This window comes from Leucopleurus acutus (genome assembly GCF_964270905.1).
Source record: "Leucopleurus acutus genome assembly, chromosome: 7".
NCBI lineage: Eukaryota > Metazoa > Chordata > Mammalia > Artiodactyla > Delphinidae > Leucopleurus > Leucopleurus acutus.
This window is the reverse complement of record NC_139150.1, coordinates 34,978,184-34,993,132: the sequence shown is the minus strand read 5'-3', so window position 1 is coordinate 34,993,132 and position 14,949 is coordinate 34,978,184. Positions and strand designations below refer to the sequence as shown.

General features: G+C 36.9%; 1 protein-coding gene across 1 annotated transcript in view; it reads left to right on the top strand.

Moving 5' to 3' along the window:
• Positions 1 to 14,949, top strand: part of DCAF10 (DDB1 and CUL4 associated factor 10) — a 57,735-nt gene that overhangs the window by 21,483 nt on the left and 21,303 nt on the right. Inside the window, exon 3 of the mRNA XM_082843304.1 lies at positions 14,374 to 14,571. Coding sequence (XP_082699430.1) covers positions 14,374 to 14,571 — 198 coding nt within the window. The remainder of the gene's footprint in view (positions 1 to 14,373; positions 14,572 to 14,949) is intronic.

Here is a 14,949-nt window from a genome sequence, read left to right as displayed (position 1 = left end):
CACTTGAGAAAAATGTGTATTCAGTTGTTTTTGGATGGAATGTCCTATAAATATCAATCAAGTCCATCTGGTTTAATGTATCATTTAAAGCTTGTGTTTCCTTATTTTCATTTTGGATGATCTGTCCATTGGTGAAAGTGGGGTGTTAAAGTCCCCTACTACGAATGTGTTACTGTCGATTTCCCCTTTTATGGCTGTTAGTATTTGCCTTATGTATTGAGGTGCTCCTATGTTGTGTGCATAAATATTTACAATTGTTATATCTTCTTCTTGGATCGATCCCTTGATCATTATGTAGTGTCCTTCTTTGTCTCTTCTAATAGTCTTTATTTTAAAGTCTATTTTGTCTGATATGAGAATTGCTACTCCAGCTTTCTTTTGGTTTCCATTTGCATGCAATACCTTTTTCCATCCCCTCACTTTCAGTCTGTATGTGTCTCTAGGTCTGAAGTGGGTCTCTTGTAGACAGCATATATATGGGTCTTGTTTTTGTATCCATTCAGCCAGTCTGTGTCTTTTGGTGGGAGCATTTAATCCATTTACAGTTACGGTAATTATCGATATGTATGTTCCTATTCCCATTTTCTTAATTGTTTTGGGTTTGTTATTGTAGATCTTTTCCTTCTCTTGTGTTTCTTGCCTAGAGAAGGTCCTTTAGCATTTGTTGTAAAGCTGGTTTGGTGGTGCTGAACTCTCTCAGCTTTTGCTTGTCTGTGAAGGTTTTAATTTCTCCATCAAATCTGATTGAGATCCTTGCTGGGGAGAGTAATCTTGGTTGTAGGTTTTTCTCCTTCATCACTTTCAATATGTCCTGCCAGTCCCTTCTGGCTTGCAGAGTTTCTGCTGAAAGATCAGCCGTTAACCTTATGGGGATTCCCTTGTGTGTTATTTATTGTTTTTCCCTTGCTGTTGTTTATATGTTTTCTTTGTATTTAATTTTTGACAGTTTGATTAATATGTGTCTTGGCGTGTTTCTCCTTGGATTTATCCTTTATGGGACTCTCTGTGCTTCCTGGACTTGATTAACTATTTCCTTTCCCATATTAAGGAAGTTTTCTACTATAATCTCTTCAAATATTTTCTCAGTCCCTTTCTTTTTCTCTTCTTCTTCTGGAACCCCTATAATTCGAATGTTGGTGCATTTAATGTTGTCCCAGAGGTCTCTGCAACTGTCCTGAGTTCTTGTCATTCTTTTATCTTTATTCTGCTCTGCAGTAGTTATTTCCACTATTTTATCTTCCAGGTCACTTATCCATTCTTCTGCCTCAGTTATTCTGCTATTGATCCCTTCTAGAGTATTTTTAATTTCATTTATTGTGTTGTTCATCGTTGCTTGTTTCATCTTTAGTTCTTCCAGGTCCTTGTTAAATGTTTCTTGCATTTTCTCTATTTTATTTCCTTTGGATCATCTTTACTATCATTATTCTGAATCCTTTTTCAGGTAGACTACCAATTTCCTCTTCATTTGTTCCGTCTGGTGAGTTTTTATCTTGCTCCTTCATCTGCTGTGTGTTTTTCTGTCTTCTCATTTTGCTTATCTTACTGTGTTTGGGGTCTCCTTTTTGCAGGCTGCAGGTTCGTAGTTCCCGTTGTTTGTGGTGTCTGTCCCCAGTGGCTAAAGTTGGTTCAGTGGGTTGTGTAGGCTTCCTGGGGCAGGGGACTAGTGCCTTTGTTCTGGTGGATGAGGCTGGATCTTGTCTTTCTGGTGGGCAGGTCCACGTCTGGTGGTGTGCTTTGGGGTGTCTGTGGACTTATTATTATTTTAGGCAGCCTCTCTGCTAATGGGTGGGGTTGTGTTTCTGTCTTGCTAGTTGTTTGGCATAGGGTGTCCAGCACTATAGCTTGCTGGTCGTTGAGTGAAGCTGGGTGTTGGTGTTGAGATGGAGATCTCTGGGACATTTTCGCCGTTTGACATTACGTGGAGCTGGGAGGTCTCTTGTGGGCCAGTGTCCTGAAGTTGGCTGTCCCACCTCAGAGGCACAGCACTGACTACTGGCTGCAGTACCAAGAGCCTTTCATCCACACAGCTCAGAATAAAAGGGAGAAAAAGTAGAAGGAAAGAGGATAAAAGAAAATAAAGTAAGATAAAATAGTTATTAAAATAAAAAATAATTATTAAGAAAAAAAATTTTTTTTAAAGTAAAAAAAAAAAGCGGATGGATAGAACCCTAGGACAAATGGTGAAAGCAAAGCTATACAGACAAAATCTCACACAGAAGCATACACATACACACAAAAAGAGGAAAAGGAGAAAAAATAATAAATCTTGCTCTCAGAGTCCACCTCCTCAATTTGGGATGATTCATTGTCTATTCAGGTATTCCACAGATGCAGGGTACATCAAGTTGATTGTGGAGATTTAATCTGCTGCTCCTGAGGCTGCTGGGAGAGATTTCCCTTTCTCTTCTTTGTTCGCAAAGCTCCCGGGGTTCAGGTTTGGATTTGGCCCCGCCTCTGCGTGTAGGTCGCCTGAGGGCGTCTGTTCGTTGCTCAGACAGGACGGGGTTAAAGGAGCCGCTGATTCGGGGGGCTCTGGCTCACTCAGGCCGGGGGGAGGGAGGGGTACGGAGTGCAGAGCGAGCCTGAGGAGGCAGAGGCCGGCGTGACATTGCACCAGCCTGAGGCGCGCCGTGCGTTCTCCCGGGGAAGGTGTCCCTGGATCCTGGGCCCCTGGCAGTGGCGGGCTGCACAGGCTCCCTGGAAGGGAGGTGTGGATAGTGACCTGTGCTCGCACACAGGCTTCTTGGTGGCGGCAGCAGCAGCCTTAGCGTCTCATGCCCGTCTCTGGGGTCCGCAATGTTAGCCGCGGCTCGCGCCTGTCTCTGGAGCTCCTTTAATCAGCGCTCTTAATCCCCTCTCCTCGCGTACCAGGAAACAAAGAGGGAAGAAAAAGTCTCTTGCCTCTTTGGCAGCTCCATACTTTTCCCCGTACTCTGTCCCGGCTAGCCGTGGTGCACTAACTCCCTGCAGGCTGTGTTCACGCCGCCAACCCCAGTCCTCTCCCTGCGCTCCAACCGAAGCCCGAGCCTCAGCTCCCAGCCCCGCCCGCCCTGGTGGGTGAGCAGACAAGCGTCTCGGGCTGGTGAGTGCTGATCGGCACCGATCCTCTGTGCGGGAATCTCTGTGCTTTCCTTTCCGCACCCCTGTTGTTGTGCTGTCCTCCGTGGCTCCGAAGCTTCCCCGCTCCGACACCCACAGTGTCCGCCCACGAAGGGCCTTCCTAGTGTGTGGAAACCTTTCCTCCTTCACAGCTCCCTCCCACTGGTGCAGGTCCCGTCCCTATTCTTTTGTCTCTGTTTATTCTTTTCTCTTTTGACCTACCCAGGTATGTGGGGAGTTTCTTGCCTTTTGGGAGGTCTGAGGTCTTCTGCCAGTGTTCAGTAGGTGTTCTGTAGGAGTTGTTACACGTGTAGATGTATTCCTGATGTATCTGTGGGGAGGAAGGTGATCTCTGCGTCTTACTCTTACGCCATCTTCCCGACTTCTCCAGACCAAAGGTTTTAATAAGGAAAGTGCAACAGTAAATATTAATAAAAATCCACCAAGAAGATATCATAATCATGAGCTTGTATACAACTTCAAATTAAGAAAGCAAAAACAATAATAATGAATTACATGTCTATAATCATATTAAGAGATTTTAATACAGTTCTGTCCAAAACTGGTAAATCAAGCAGATAAAAATTAGGTTGTAGAAGATTGTAAATACCTTGAACAACCTTTCTACTAAAAATAGAAATGCTGGATAAATTTTTTTTTAATATTTTTTTAAATGTAGAGTTGAACTGATAAGAAAGAAAGGAAGCCTAGGGCCAAAAATGAAGCAGGAATGCAAAGAAGTAAACACGTACTCAGCTGGCTTTTTACCCTGAAGGCATCTGCCAAATGCCTGTGACTCTTGAGTTTCTGTTTTGACAGGTGTGAGGAGTACAAAGGACAGGAGAGTTAATTCTACCTCCAGTTCAAGGTGAGGAGTCTAATAGAAAACTCTGCATAAGGCTGGGGACTGCAAAGGGCTACAATTTCAGCATAAAGGTGATCTAGAAATAAACCACCTTGTTCATCTAGACTGTGGCATTGGGTAGAGGGATATCAGAAAATCTCTGAATTTCTAACCACAAGCCAGCCTTCATGCAGCCTTCACGCTGCGATATGGTCCAAAACCCTCCAGCCAGCAATTTTAAACTGGATCCAGCTTGGCAGGGCTGTCAGGTACCTGCAAAAAGAAACGCAAATCTTCTCTGAAGGAGCAAACTAAGTATTATAAAGAAGTCAGTTCTTCCCAAATTAATCTATGAATTTAGTGCAGTTTTAATCAAAATCCCAACAGAATGTTTTTTTTTTCTTAACTTGATTTAAAAGTTCATATTGAACAGCAAAGTGGCAAGAATGTCTGAGAAAAGTTTGAGGAAGACTGAGATTGTAGGAGTATTCACCCCTCCAGATATCAGACGTTGTCTTAGGACAGGGATAGATTAAGTGACCTATGGAATGGAATAGAACTTCCAGAAACAGACCCATGCATATATGAAAATTTTATATATGACAGCAGGGGCATTATAAACCAGTGGGGGAAAATGGAAAAGAGAATTTGTTATATGTATGAAAAAAGAAAATGAAATTAGATTTCTATCTCATACCATAACTAAAAATAACTGCCAGTTAAAGACCTAATTATGAAAGCAAACCTTTTTAGAAGAAATATAGAATATTTATGTTCTAAGTATGAGAAAGGATTCTTTTTAAGACACAAAAAGTATAAACCATTGAGGACTGATAAATTCAACTGCATTAAAATTTAAAACTTCATTATAACCAAAGACATAACAGTGTGAGAAGGTAAGCTATAAGCTGGTGCGAGAAGATATTTTCAATGTACATAGCCAAAAAAAGGATTAGTGGGCTTCCCTGGTGGCGCAGTGGTTGAGAGTCCGCCTGCCGATGCAGGGTAGACGGGTTTGTGCCCCGGTCCGGGAAGGTCCCACATGCCGCGGAGCGGCTGGGCCCGTGGGCCATGGCCGCTGAGCCTGCGCGTCCAGAGCCTGTGCTCCGCAACGGGAGGGGCCACAGCAGTGAGAGGCCCGCGTACCGCAAAAAAAAAAAAAAAAAAAAAAAGGATTAGTATCCAGAATATATGAAACAATTACCTTAGAGCAAAATAGGCAGAGACCCGCATAAGAGAAAATAAAATGAGCAATAAATATGGAAAGATTTTCAAGCTTACTAGTTATGGAAATGCAAATAAAAATAACAATGAAGAAATATCAAATATTGACAAAGATGCTGAGAAATAGAAAATTCTTAGACATTATTGATGGAATATAAATTGGTAAAATTATTTTGAGCAATTTAGCAATATCTGGTAAAATTGAAGATCGATTGTTTAAAAGAAATTAAAGCACATGTGAACAAGGAAACGTGTAAAGAAGGTTCATTACAGCATCGTTAGTAATAGAAGTTGAAAACAAATCTCCATCAAGAGGAAGATAAGGGACTTCCCTGGCGGTCCAGTGGTTAAGACTTCGCCTTCCAAGGCAGGGGGTGCAGGTTCAATCCCTGGTTGGGGGGCTAAGATCCCACATGCCTCGTGGCCACAAAAACAAAACATAAAAGGAAGATAAATGAATTGTATACTCATACGATGGAATACTATACATCAGTTAAAATAAATGAACTAGAAGCATCAGCATCTGAGATATATCAGAACTAAAAGGTCGAGCCAGAAAAGCAAATTGTAGAATGAGCTGTACAGTGTGATACCATTTATATAAAGTTTAAAAATAAACATAAACTTGATGAAGGCATGTATTTGTTTGTTCTCTGCTCTATCCCTAGCACCTAGAACTGTGCCACATAGTGGGTGCTCATTAAATATTTACAGAATAAGTTGAATGCAAAACCAAACTGTAAATTACTTATGGATACATACTTATGAATTCATAGTATTAAAAACTTGCAAGGGGAGTGACAAACAACAAATTTTGGATAGTGGTTCCCTCTGGAGAGGGAGGGAGGGGAATGGGATTGGGGAGGGATATACAGGGGTCTTCAATTGTGTTTGTAATGTTCAAAAAAATCTGAAATATAACCAAATGTTAAAATTTGATAAAGCTGGGTGGTGGGTATCACAGATGTTTGTTATATTCTTCATAATTTTCTTTATGTTTCTAATATTTTACAATTTTAAAATTTCTTATCTCAAAAAGAAAAGACATGTCAAGTTGTTTGCCCCTACTCAAAATGACCTCTGACTAATTTGCTATTAGAATTTGTGTTCTTTTTCAATGTCAGTTCTCATTTGATGCTATCAATGTGACTGCCCTAGAACCCCACACCTACAAATTTGAATTTGCTTCTTATCTGTTTGTTAGAAAAACGGATTTTGAAGCTATTTAGAAGTACATATCACTTAAGTGTTTTGAGTAAGGATCTGAAAGGTCCTCTGGCATGAGCTTAATTGTGTATTACTTATTAATTTTTTGAGTGCTTACCATGTGCCAAACCTTTTGTGAAGCACTTTTGATACATTATATTGTTTAATCCTCACAGTATCCTGATGTGAGACAGATATTGTACTCATTTTAAGGAATGAAGAAACTGCAACTCAGATAAAGAGATTTCCCCGGGTCTTTTTATAGGAAGTGGTAGAGCTGGAATTCATACTCAGTTCCATTAGACCACCTCACTGTACTGTTCAGAGATATGGACATGCATTTCCTGGTTTGGTTCTAGATAGTCATTTTCCACATACTTAGTAATATCTTCTAATTCATTTCTTAGTTTTGAGGTTTGCTTATATTGTAAAATAAAAATATTGATAGTTGTGGAGAGTATTTTCTGTTGCTTCATATGAAAGTAAGGGAAAAAATATGTAATTTAAATTCTTAAGCCCAATATACAGCCTTACTTCTCATTCATGAAGGTTTAAGAGTTTAAGAGTCCATTTAATAATCAAGGTCCCCCAGTTATGAGGTTAGAGGGGGAACTGAGGTTATCCTAAGAATATTTACTTAGTGATATGGCAGTTAAAAAATTAGTACCCATTTAAATATTCCAGGATCTGCTTTTCCCTCCCACTGTCTTTGTTGGTCTTTTCCTGATTGTTATATTTCAAACAATATAATGTAGGTGCAGTGCTTATCATGGGGAACATGAAATTTCTGATCTTGTAAAGGATGTAAAATTTTGCAAGGCCTTGAGAGTGATGTTAGAGAACTGGTCAAAATCATTGGCAAATGAGGATCTGATAGAGTGAGACTAGTTATCAATTAGAGAAAAGAGAACGACAGAAATGATGACATGATAGAAACTTCAAAGAATTATGTGAATATCCCACAGGACTAAGGAAAGGCCTTTGGGAAAATTGATAAAGACCTTGAATGTTATACAGAAATGGCCCTCTTTTTATTATAGTACAAAATTCAGATATGAAGTAAGGATGTCATATTCTGCTTCATAATTTCATTGGAAAGATTATGCAAAAAACCCAAACATTTAATTTATTCTTCTAAGAATTTGCATATAGTTAAATAAATTTTAAAAGGCCTTTTTTGATGATTTTTAGTTGGTTTTTTAAAAAATATACAACACTTCCTTTCCCTTGTACAATGAAATGTTGGTACCTGTTTTAAGAAAATTCAATTTCAGTTGCTGTTATCCTTTACCAATCATCCTCTGATAATGAAGACCTCAATTTATCCAGAGCTGTCATATACTGGAGTTTAATGGAGACATATGGAAAAGTTCTGTAATTCAGAAACTCATAGATTTCAATGTGTGTGGAGTGTCTCTTGTTTATTAGAGACCATGTAGTTAAAAATACTTTATAATTATTAACTTATTAGGTAGACTAAGTTTTAATTTGAGAGGATTGGGCCAGATCTCCAAGACTTATCTACCACTTTACACTTTCCATGTCTACTTACTTTGGGATAAGAATTGTTGAGGATGCTTTAACTGGTCTCCTAGTCTACATTCTTAATTTTCTATAATTTATCTACTCTCTTTACCAATGATTCTCCAGTACCAAAATTTTTAACAGGTAATACTTTGAGGGAAAAATGAGAAAACTAAAGTCTAAGTATTGAATTTTTCATTAAAGTAAACTTATTCAATTAAAAATTATTAACTTTTGTTCCATGATTTTCTGCATTACTGATATTAAAATATCCATGCAACAATAGTAATTTTTTTCAGTGGCCTTACTGACAAAAATTTTTAAACCAATCCCTCTATTTTATTTTTTATGAATATAGTTTTGGAACCTAGCCAGCTCAGAGATCCTTCTGAAAGTCTTAACCAATCATGTCACTTTCTTGCTTAAAACCCTTCAAGGTGGACCACTGCGGCCTACAGCAATATAATCCCACTGGGGTTTTGAATCCATATGTGCATTATTTTCTGTACGAAATAAAATAGCTTAGTGTTTTTTTCCCTAAATTTTTCAAATATATAAAGATGCTTCTATGATGATGATCAATTTATTTTAAAAGTCTGACTTGACTTTCCAGTAGCCTTTGTTATTTTGTATTTTTTAAAATCGTATAATTCCTGTCAAGTGTGGAAGTCATTGAAATATTTTTACTTTTAAAAGCCTCATCAGTAAAGGTAAAACTATAAGGAGAAAAAATGGATTTGACAATATAATAATTAAATTTTTGATATGGTAAGAAAACATGTGAACCACGTTTAAAGATAGAAATATATGGAAAACATATTCAACATACTGTATTTGAAAAACTGAAGAATATTAGTAATATTTTGTAACTCAATAATAAAACTAATATTGCAAGAGGAAAATCAGCAAGGAACATGAATAGCAATTCCCTAAAGAAATATAATCTTCCAATTAATATGAAAAAAGTTCAACTTTACTAAAAATAAGTTTCAACCTAAAACAAGATGATATTTTTTTCCTAGCACTTAGCACAGGTATTAAAAAATACCTCTGTGGGAAGGGTTTGGAGAAGCAGACACTCTCATAACCGCTGGTAGAACTAGATATTGGTATGTTCTTTCGAGGACAATTTGTCTATATGTATCAAAAGCCTTACCTTTAAAAAAAAATCCCTTTTTACTTAACAGTACATTTTTCTGGAAATGTATTTAGAAAAATAACTAGGAATGTGATTAATATTTAGCTGTTAGCATATTCATCATTGTGTTTTGAATAGTAATAAATTGGCAGCAATCTAAACATCCAAAAATTGCAAATTAGTTTAAAATAGAAAAGATTATGGTTCACTCATACGGTGAATGCTATTCAGCCATTAAGAATTATTTTGTCAATAAATCTTTAATGACATGGCAAAATAGTTATGAAATAATATTAGGCTTGAAATACATGAATTAGGCTAAATATCAATTACAGTGGTTATTTTTGGTGTTGGATTTTTTTCCATTTAAAAAAATATTTTCAATGGGCATGTATTTATAATTAAGAAATAGTTATTGGGAATCACTATAGAATAATACCATGATCTATTCTCTACTTGTCTCTACTTTTCCACACACAGCACTTCTAACTGCTGTTGCCTCTCAGAGTACACCATCCCTGTACACACTTTTGTAACTTTGCTTACCCCTTGGCCACTTAGGGTGTTCCTGCTCATTTTTTTTAAGTCAGTTCAAATGACACCACCATGAAACCTGTCCTAAACATCCTCTCTTCTTTGCTTACTCCCCACACATGTATTTTGTATAACTATGTATTTCTAATGTCTTCTCCACTAGGCAGTGAACTTCTATCTTATTCATTTATTTAATAAATATTTGTGAGTGGGACTGTGTGTGTTGGGTACTGCAGATCTAATCATGAATTATGCAGACAGGTTTCCCCTGCCTTCAAGGAGTTTATAGCCTTGTAAATTTATTCCTTACACTGTAACATTAAGTATTACCATAGAACTGTAGAGTGCTTTGGGAAGTTAGAAGATCGGTAAATCTGGCCCAGGCTGGATAGGGAGAGAAGCCTTCCTGGAAGGGATGATAGCTGGCTATTAAAAAGAAAGCAAGTGTTATCCAGGTCAAGAGGTAGGGAGGATGTGGTTTCAGGTAGCAGAAACAGCCTGTACAAAAGCCTGGGATTTTAAAATCATGTTAGTTTCAGGAAGGCCATTATGCTGTTGTGGATATTGAGATTGATTTCTGAGACAAAATAATTTTATATAATTCTAAATAATAATAATTCAAAATAACTATATATATATATATATATATAAAAGAAACTCCAGAATTCATTTCTTCTGTGAGAGATTAGTTATATATAAAAGAATATGTTAGAGAAGTCATCCTAATGTTGAATTGAGCAGAAATTAAAATGTGATAGGTAGGTTATTTTTTAAGTGTTTATATAAAATATATTCTCACTAAGGATTGAGAAATTAGTGTAAAATAATTAAAAATCTGAATTATAGAGTATTTTAATTGTCTACTTTGTTTTTATAGAAGTATAGTTGATTTACAGTGTTGTGTTATTTTCTGATATACAGCAAAGTGATTCAGTTATATATATATTTTTTTCATATTCTCTCATTATGGTTTATTACAACATATTGAATATAGTCCCCTGTGCTATACAGTAGGACCTTGTTGTTTATCTATTTTCTATATAGTAGTTTGTTTCTGCTAATCCCAAACTCCTAGTTTATGCACCCCCCTTTCCCCTTTTGTAACCATAAGTTTGTTTTCTAGGGCTGTGAGTCTGTTTCTGTTTTATAAATAAGTTCATTTGTATCATCTTTTAGATTCCACATGTAAGTGATATCATACCATATTTGTCTTTCTCTGTCTTATTTCACTTAGTATGATAATCTCTAGGTCCATCCAGGTTATTGCAAATGGCATTATTTCATTCTTTTTATGGCTGAGTAGTATTCCTTTGTACATATATATCACGTCTTCTTTATCTGTTCATCCGTCCTTGGACATTTAGGTTGCTTCCATGTCTTGGCTATTTTAATAGTGCTGCAATGAACATTGGGGTACATGTCTTTTTTTGAATTAGAGTTTCCTGATATATTCCCAGGAGTGGGATTGCTGGATCGTATGGCAATTCTATTTTTAGTTTTTTAAGGAACCTCCATACTGTTTTCCATAGTGGATGTGCCAATTTACATTCCCACCAACAGTGTAGGAGGGTTCCCTTTTCTCCACATCCTCTCCAGCATTAATTATTTGTACACTTTTTTTTTTTTTTTTTTTTTTGCGGTACGCGGGCCTCTCACTGCTGTGGCCTCTCCCGCCGCAGAGCACAGGATCCGGATGCAGGCCCAGCGGCCATGGCTTACGGGCCCAGCCGCTCCGTGGCATGCAGGATCCTCCCGGACCGGGGCACGAACCCGTGTCCCCTGCATCGGCAGGCGGACTCTCAACCACTGCGCCACCAGGGAAGCCCTTATTTGTACACTTTTTAATGATGGCCATTTTGTAAGGTGATACCTCATCGTAGTTTTGATTTGCATTTCTCTAATAATTAGCAATGTTGAACATCTTTTCATGTGCCTATTGGCCATCTGTATGTCTTCTCTGGAGAAATGCCTATTTAGGTCTTCTGCCCATTTTTTGATTGGGTTGTTTGTTTTTTTGTTATTGAGTTGTACAAGCTGTTTGTATATTTTGGAAATTAAGCCCTTGGAGGTCACATCGTTTGCAAGTATTTTCTCCCAGTCCATAGGTTGTCTTTTCATTTGGTTTATGGTTTCCTTTGCTGTGCAAAAGCTTATAAGTTTGATTAGGTCCCATTTATGTAGTTTTGCTTTTATTTCTATTGCCTTGGAAAACTGTTAATTATCTATTTTGTAATCTTGACTGGTCCAATAAAATGTTGCTAAGTGAGATTATTTGGGGAATGCTTTTGAATTAATAGATAAAAAATGATGGTATGTTTTCTCTTTTTTTTACTGAATGAAAGATTTTTTAAAGTTCTGTAGTGCTTTACAATTTTCAAAAGTTTCACACAGATGATTTCATATAATCCCATAATAACCCCATTTTTTTTTCCCCTCCTACCCCTCTCCTGCCCCTCCCTGCTTCCCTCTCCCCACTGGTAACCACTTGTTTATTCTCTGTATCTGTGTCTGCCTTTTTAAAAATTTTATTCACTAGTTTGTTGTATTTTTTAGATTCTACATATAAGTGATATCATATAGTATTTGTCTTTCTCTTATTTCACTTAGTATAATGCCCTCTAAGTCCATCCATGTTGCTGCAAATGGCAAAGTTTCATTCCTTTTTATGGCTGAGTAGTATTCGATTGTATATATATAACACATCTTCTTTATCCATTCATCTGTTGATGGACACATAGGTTGATTTCATACTATGGCAATTGTAAATAATGCTGCTATAAACATTGGAGTGCATGTATCTTTTTGAATTAGTGTTTTTGTTTTTTTCAGATATATACCCAGGAGTGGAATTGCTGGGTCATATGGTAGTTCTATTTTTAGCTTCTGAGAAACCTCTATACTGTTTTCCACAGTGCCTGTACCCATTTACATTTCCACCAGCAGTGTATGAGGGTTCCTTTTTCTCCCCATACCCACCAACATTTGATATTTGTGTTCTTTTTGATGATAGCCATTCTGACAGGTGTGAGGTGATACCTCATTGTGGTTTTTTAATCTTTTCATGTGCCTTTTGGCCATCTGCATTTTCTCTTTGGAAAAATTAAAAATTAAAAGATGGGTTGTTAGTATTTTTTGATGTTGAGTTGTATAAGCTGTTTATATATTTTGGATATTGACCTTTTATCAGCTGTATCATTTGCAGTATCTTCTCCCATTCAGTAGGTTGTCTTTTCAAACTATTTTGTCAATAGTTTCCTTTGCTGTACAAAAGCTTTTAAGTTTGTTAAAAAATCTTATTAATTTATTAATGTAGTTTACAAACTAATTTATGCATAGCCATAAAATTATTTTGAAATATATATAATCACTAAGTAACAACAGCTTCCCACCCTAAGTCTTTTTTTTAATTTAAAAAATTTATTTTATATTGGAGTATAGTTGATTTACAGTGTTTTGTTAGTTTCAGGTGTACAGCAAAGTGATTTAGTTATATATATATATATATATATATATATATATATATATATTCTTTTTCAGAGTCTTTTCCCATGTAGTTATTACAGAGTACTGAGTAGATTTCCCTGTGCTATACAGTAGCACAGGGACCTTGTTTGTTTGTTTTTTAAATTAATTAATTTATTTTTTGGCTGTGTTGGGTCTTCGTTGCTGCGTGCGGGCTTTCTCTAGTTGTGGCAAGAGGGGGCTGCTCTTCGTTGTGGTGCATGGGCTTCTTATTGAGGTGACTTCTTTTGTTGCGGAGCACAGGCTCTAGGTGCACGGGCTTCAGTAGTTGTGGCATGTGGGCTCAGTAGTTGTGGCTCGCAGGCTCTAGAGCACAGGCTCAGTAGTTGTGGCACACGGGCTTAGTTGTTCCGCAGCATGTGGGATCTTCCTGGACCGGGGCTCGAATGTGTGTCCTCTGCATTGGCAGGCAGATTCTTAACCACTGTGCCACCAGGGAAGCCCTATTTTTATTTTTTAATTTTTTAAAATTTATTTATCTATTTATTTGGCTGCGCCACACAGCTTTCGGGATCTTAGTTCCCAGACCAGGGATTGAATCTGGGCCCTCGGCAGTGAAAGCACAGAGTCCTAACCACTGGACTGCCAGGGAAGTCCCTGTGGGGAATTTTTAAATTACTGATTCAATTTCATTGCTGGTAATTGATCTGTTCATATTTTCTACTTCTTCCTGGTTCAGTCTTGGGAAACTCTACCTTTTTAAGAATTTTTCCATTTCTTCTTGGTTGTCCTAGAAGTGAGATTAGTTGGGGAATGGCTTTGAATTAATAGATTAAAAATTATGGCACTTTAGTAGCAATTTTTATTTGTAAATGTATTCTAAAGAGAAATGTACTCTAAATAGAGATGTTATTGGTAGCAGAGTAAATATTTCTCATAATTCTGAACACTTTATGCTTAACATGTTTCACTTGCAATTAAGTATTCAAAATCTCCTTTGTCTCCTATTAAATTGTCTCTCACCATTTGTGTTTCCTATACAGATTCTAAAATTCATTTTCTCTAGCACTGTTCTCTAAACACCCACCCCTATTTCTAGTTTTGAGTAAAAATCAATAATGTAAAACAGATAAAATTGCAACATGGCCCTCACTAAATCATAGTATCCTTCTCTGTGGTTATGTGAATTACACTATTTATTATATATTAGAATCACTGGGTTTATACAGTGAGTTTGTAGTCCTTTTTTGATTTGTTTTCTTGATTCCTAATACAGAGACTGCTTCTCAGTTTTTCTTTAATAAGAGATTAAATGAACTAGTTTTTCTTTTCTGCTTTGTAGATTTCTTGATAACCGGCTGTTTGCTACCTGCTCTGATGACACTACAATAGCACTATGGGATCTGAGAAAACTGAACAGCAAAGTATGCACTTTACATGGTCACACTAGCTGGGTGAAGAACATCGAATATGATACTAATACAAGACTCTTAGTAACGTCAGGATTTGATGGAAATGTCATTATTTGGGACACCAACAGGTTTGTGAATAGGAGGTCATGTTAGGATTATGAACAACAAAAAAATGTTTTTAAGATGGTAAACAAATTCAGTGTTCTGTCTTAGCTCTCATATCTCTTTAGGAGAAAGAAACTGGCTTTGGGAAAAAACAATCAGAAAGTGATTCCATCTTGTTCCTTGCACTTAGTCACATATTGTGACTAAAAAACTTGGAGAAAATTATGTGGAAAGGAGACCAAGTAATATAGTTAATGATGAAAACTGGTTTATAAGATGAGTTTCCTGAATTTAAGGAAAAGTATTTTTGTTATTATTTCCTTTGTGGAACTGAAATGTTTTTCACTCTTTGGTCCTTCAATTCTAAATCTATTTTGTAATTTTTGCACTTTGTTTTCGTG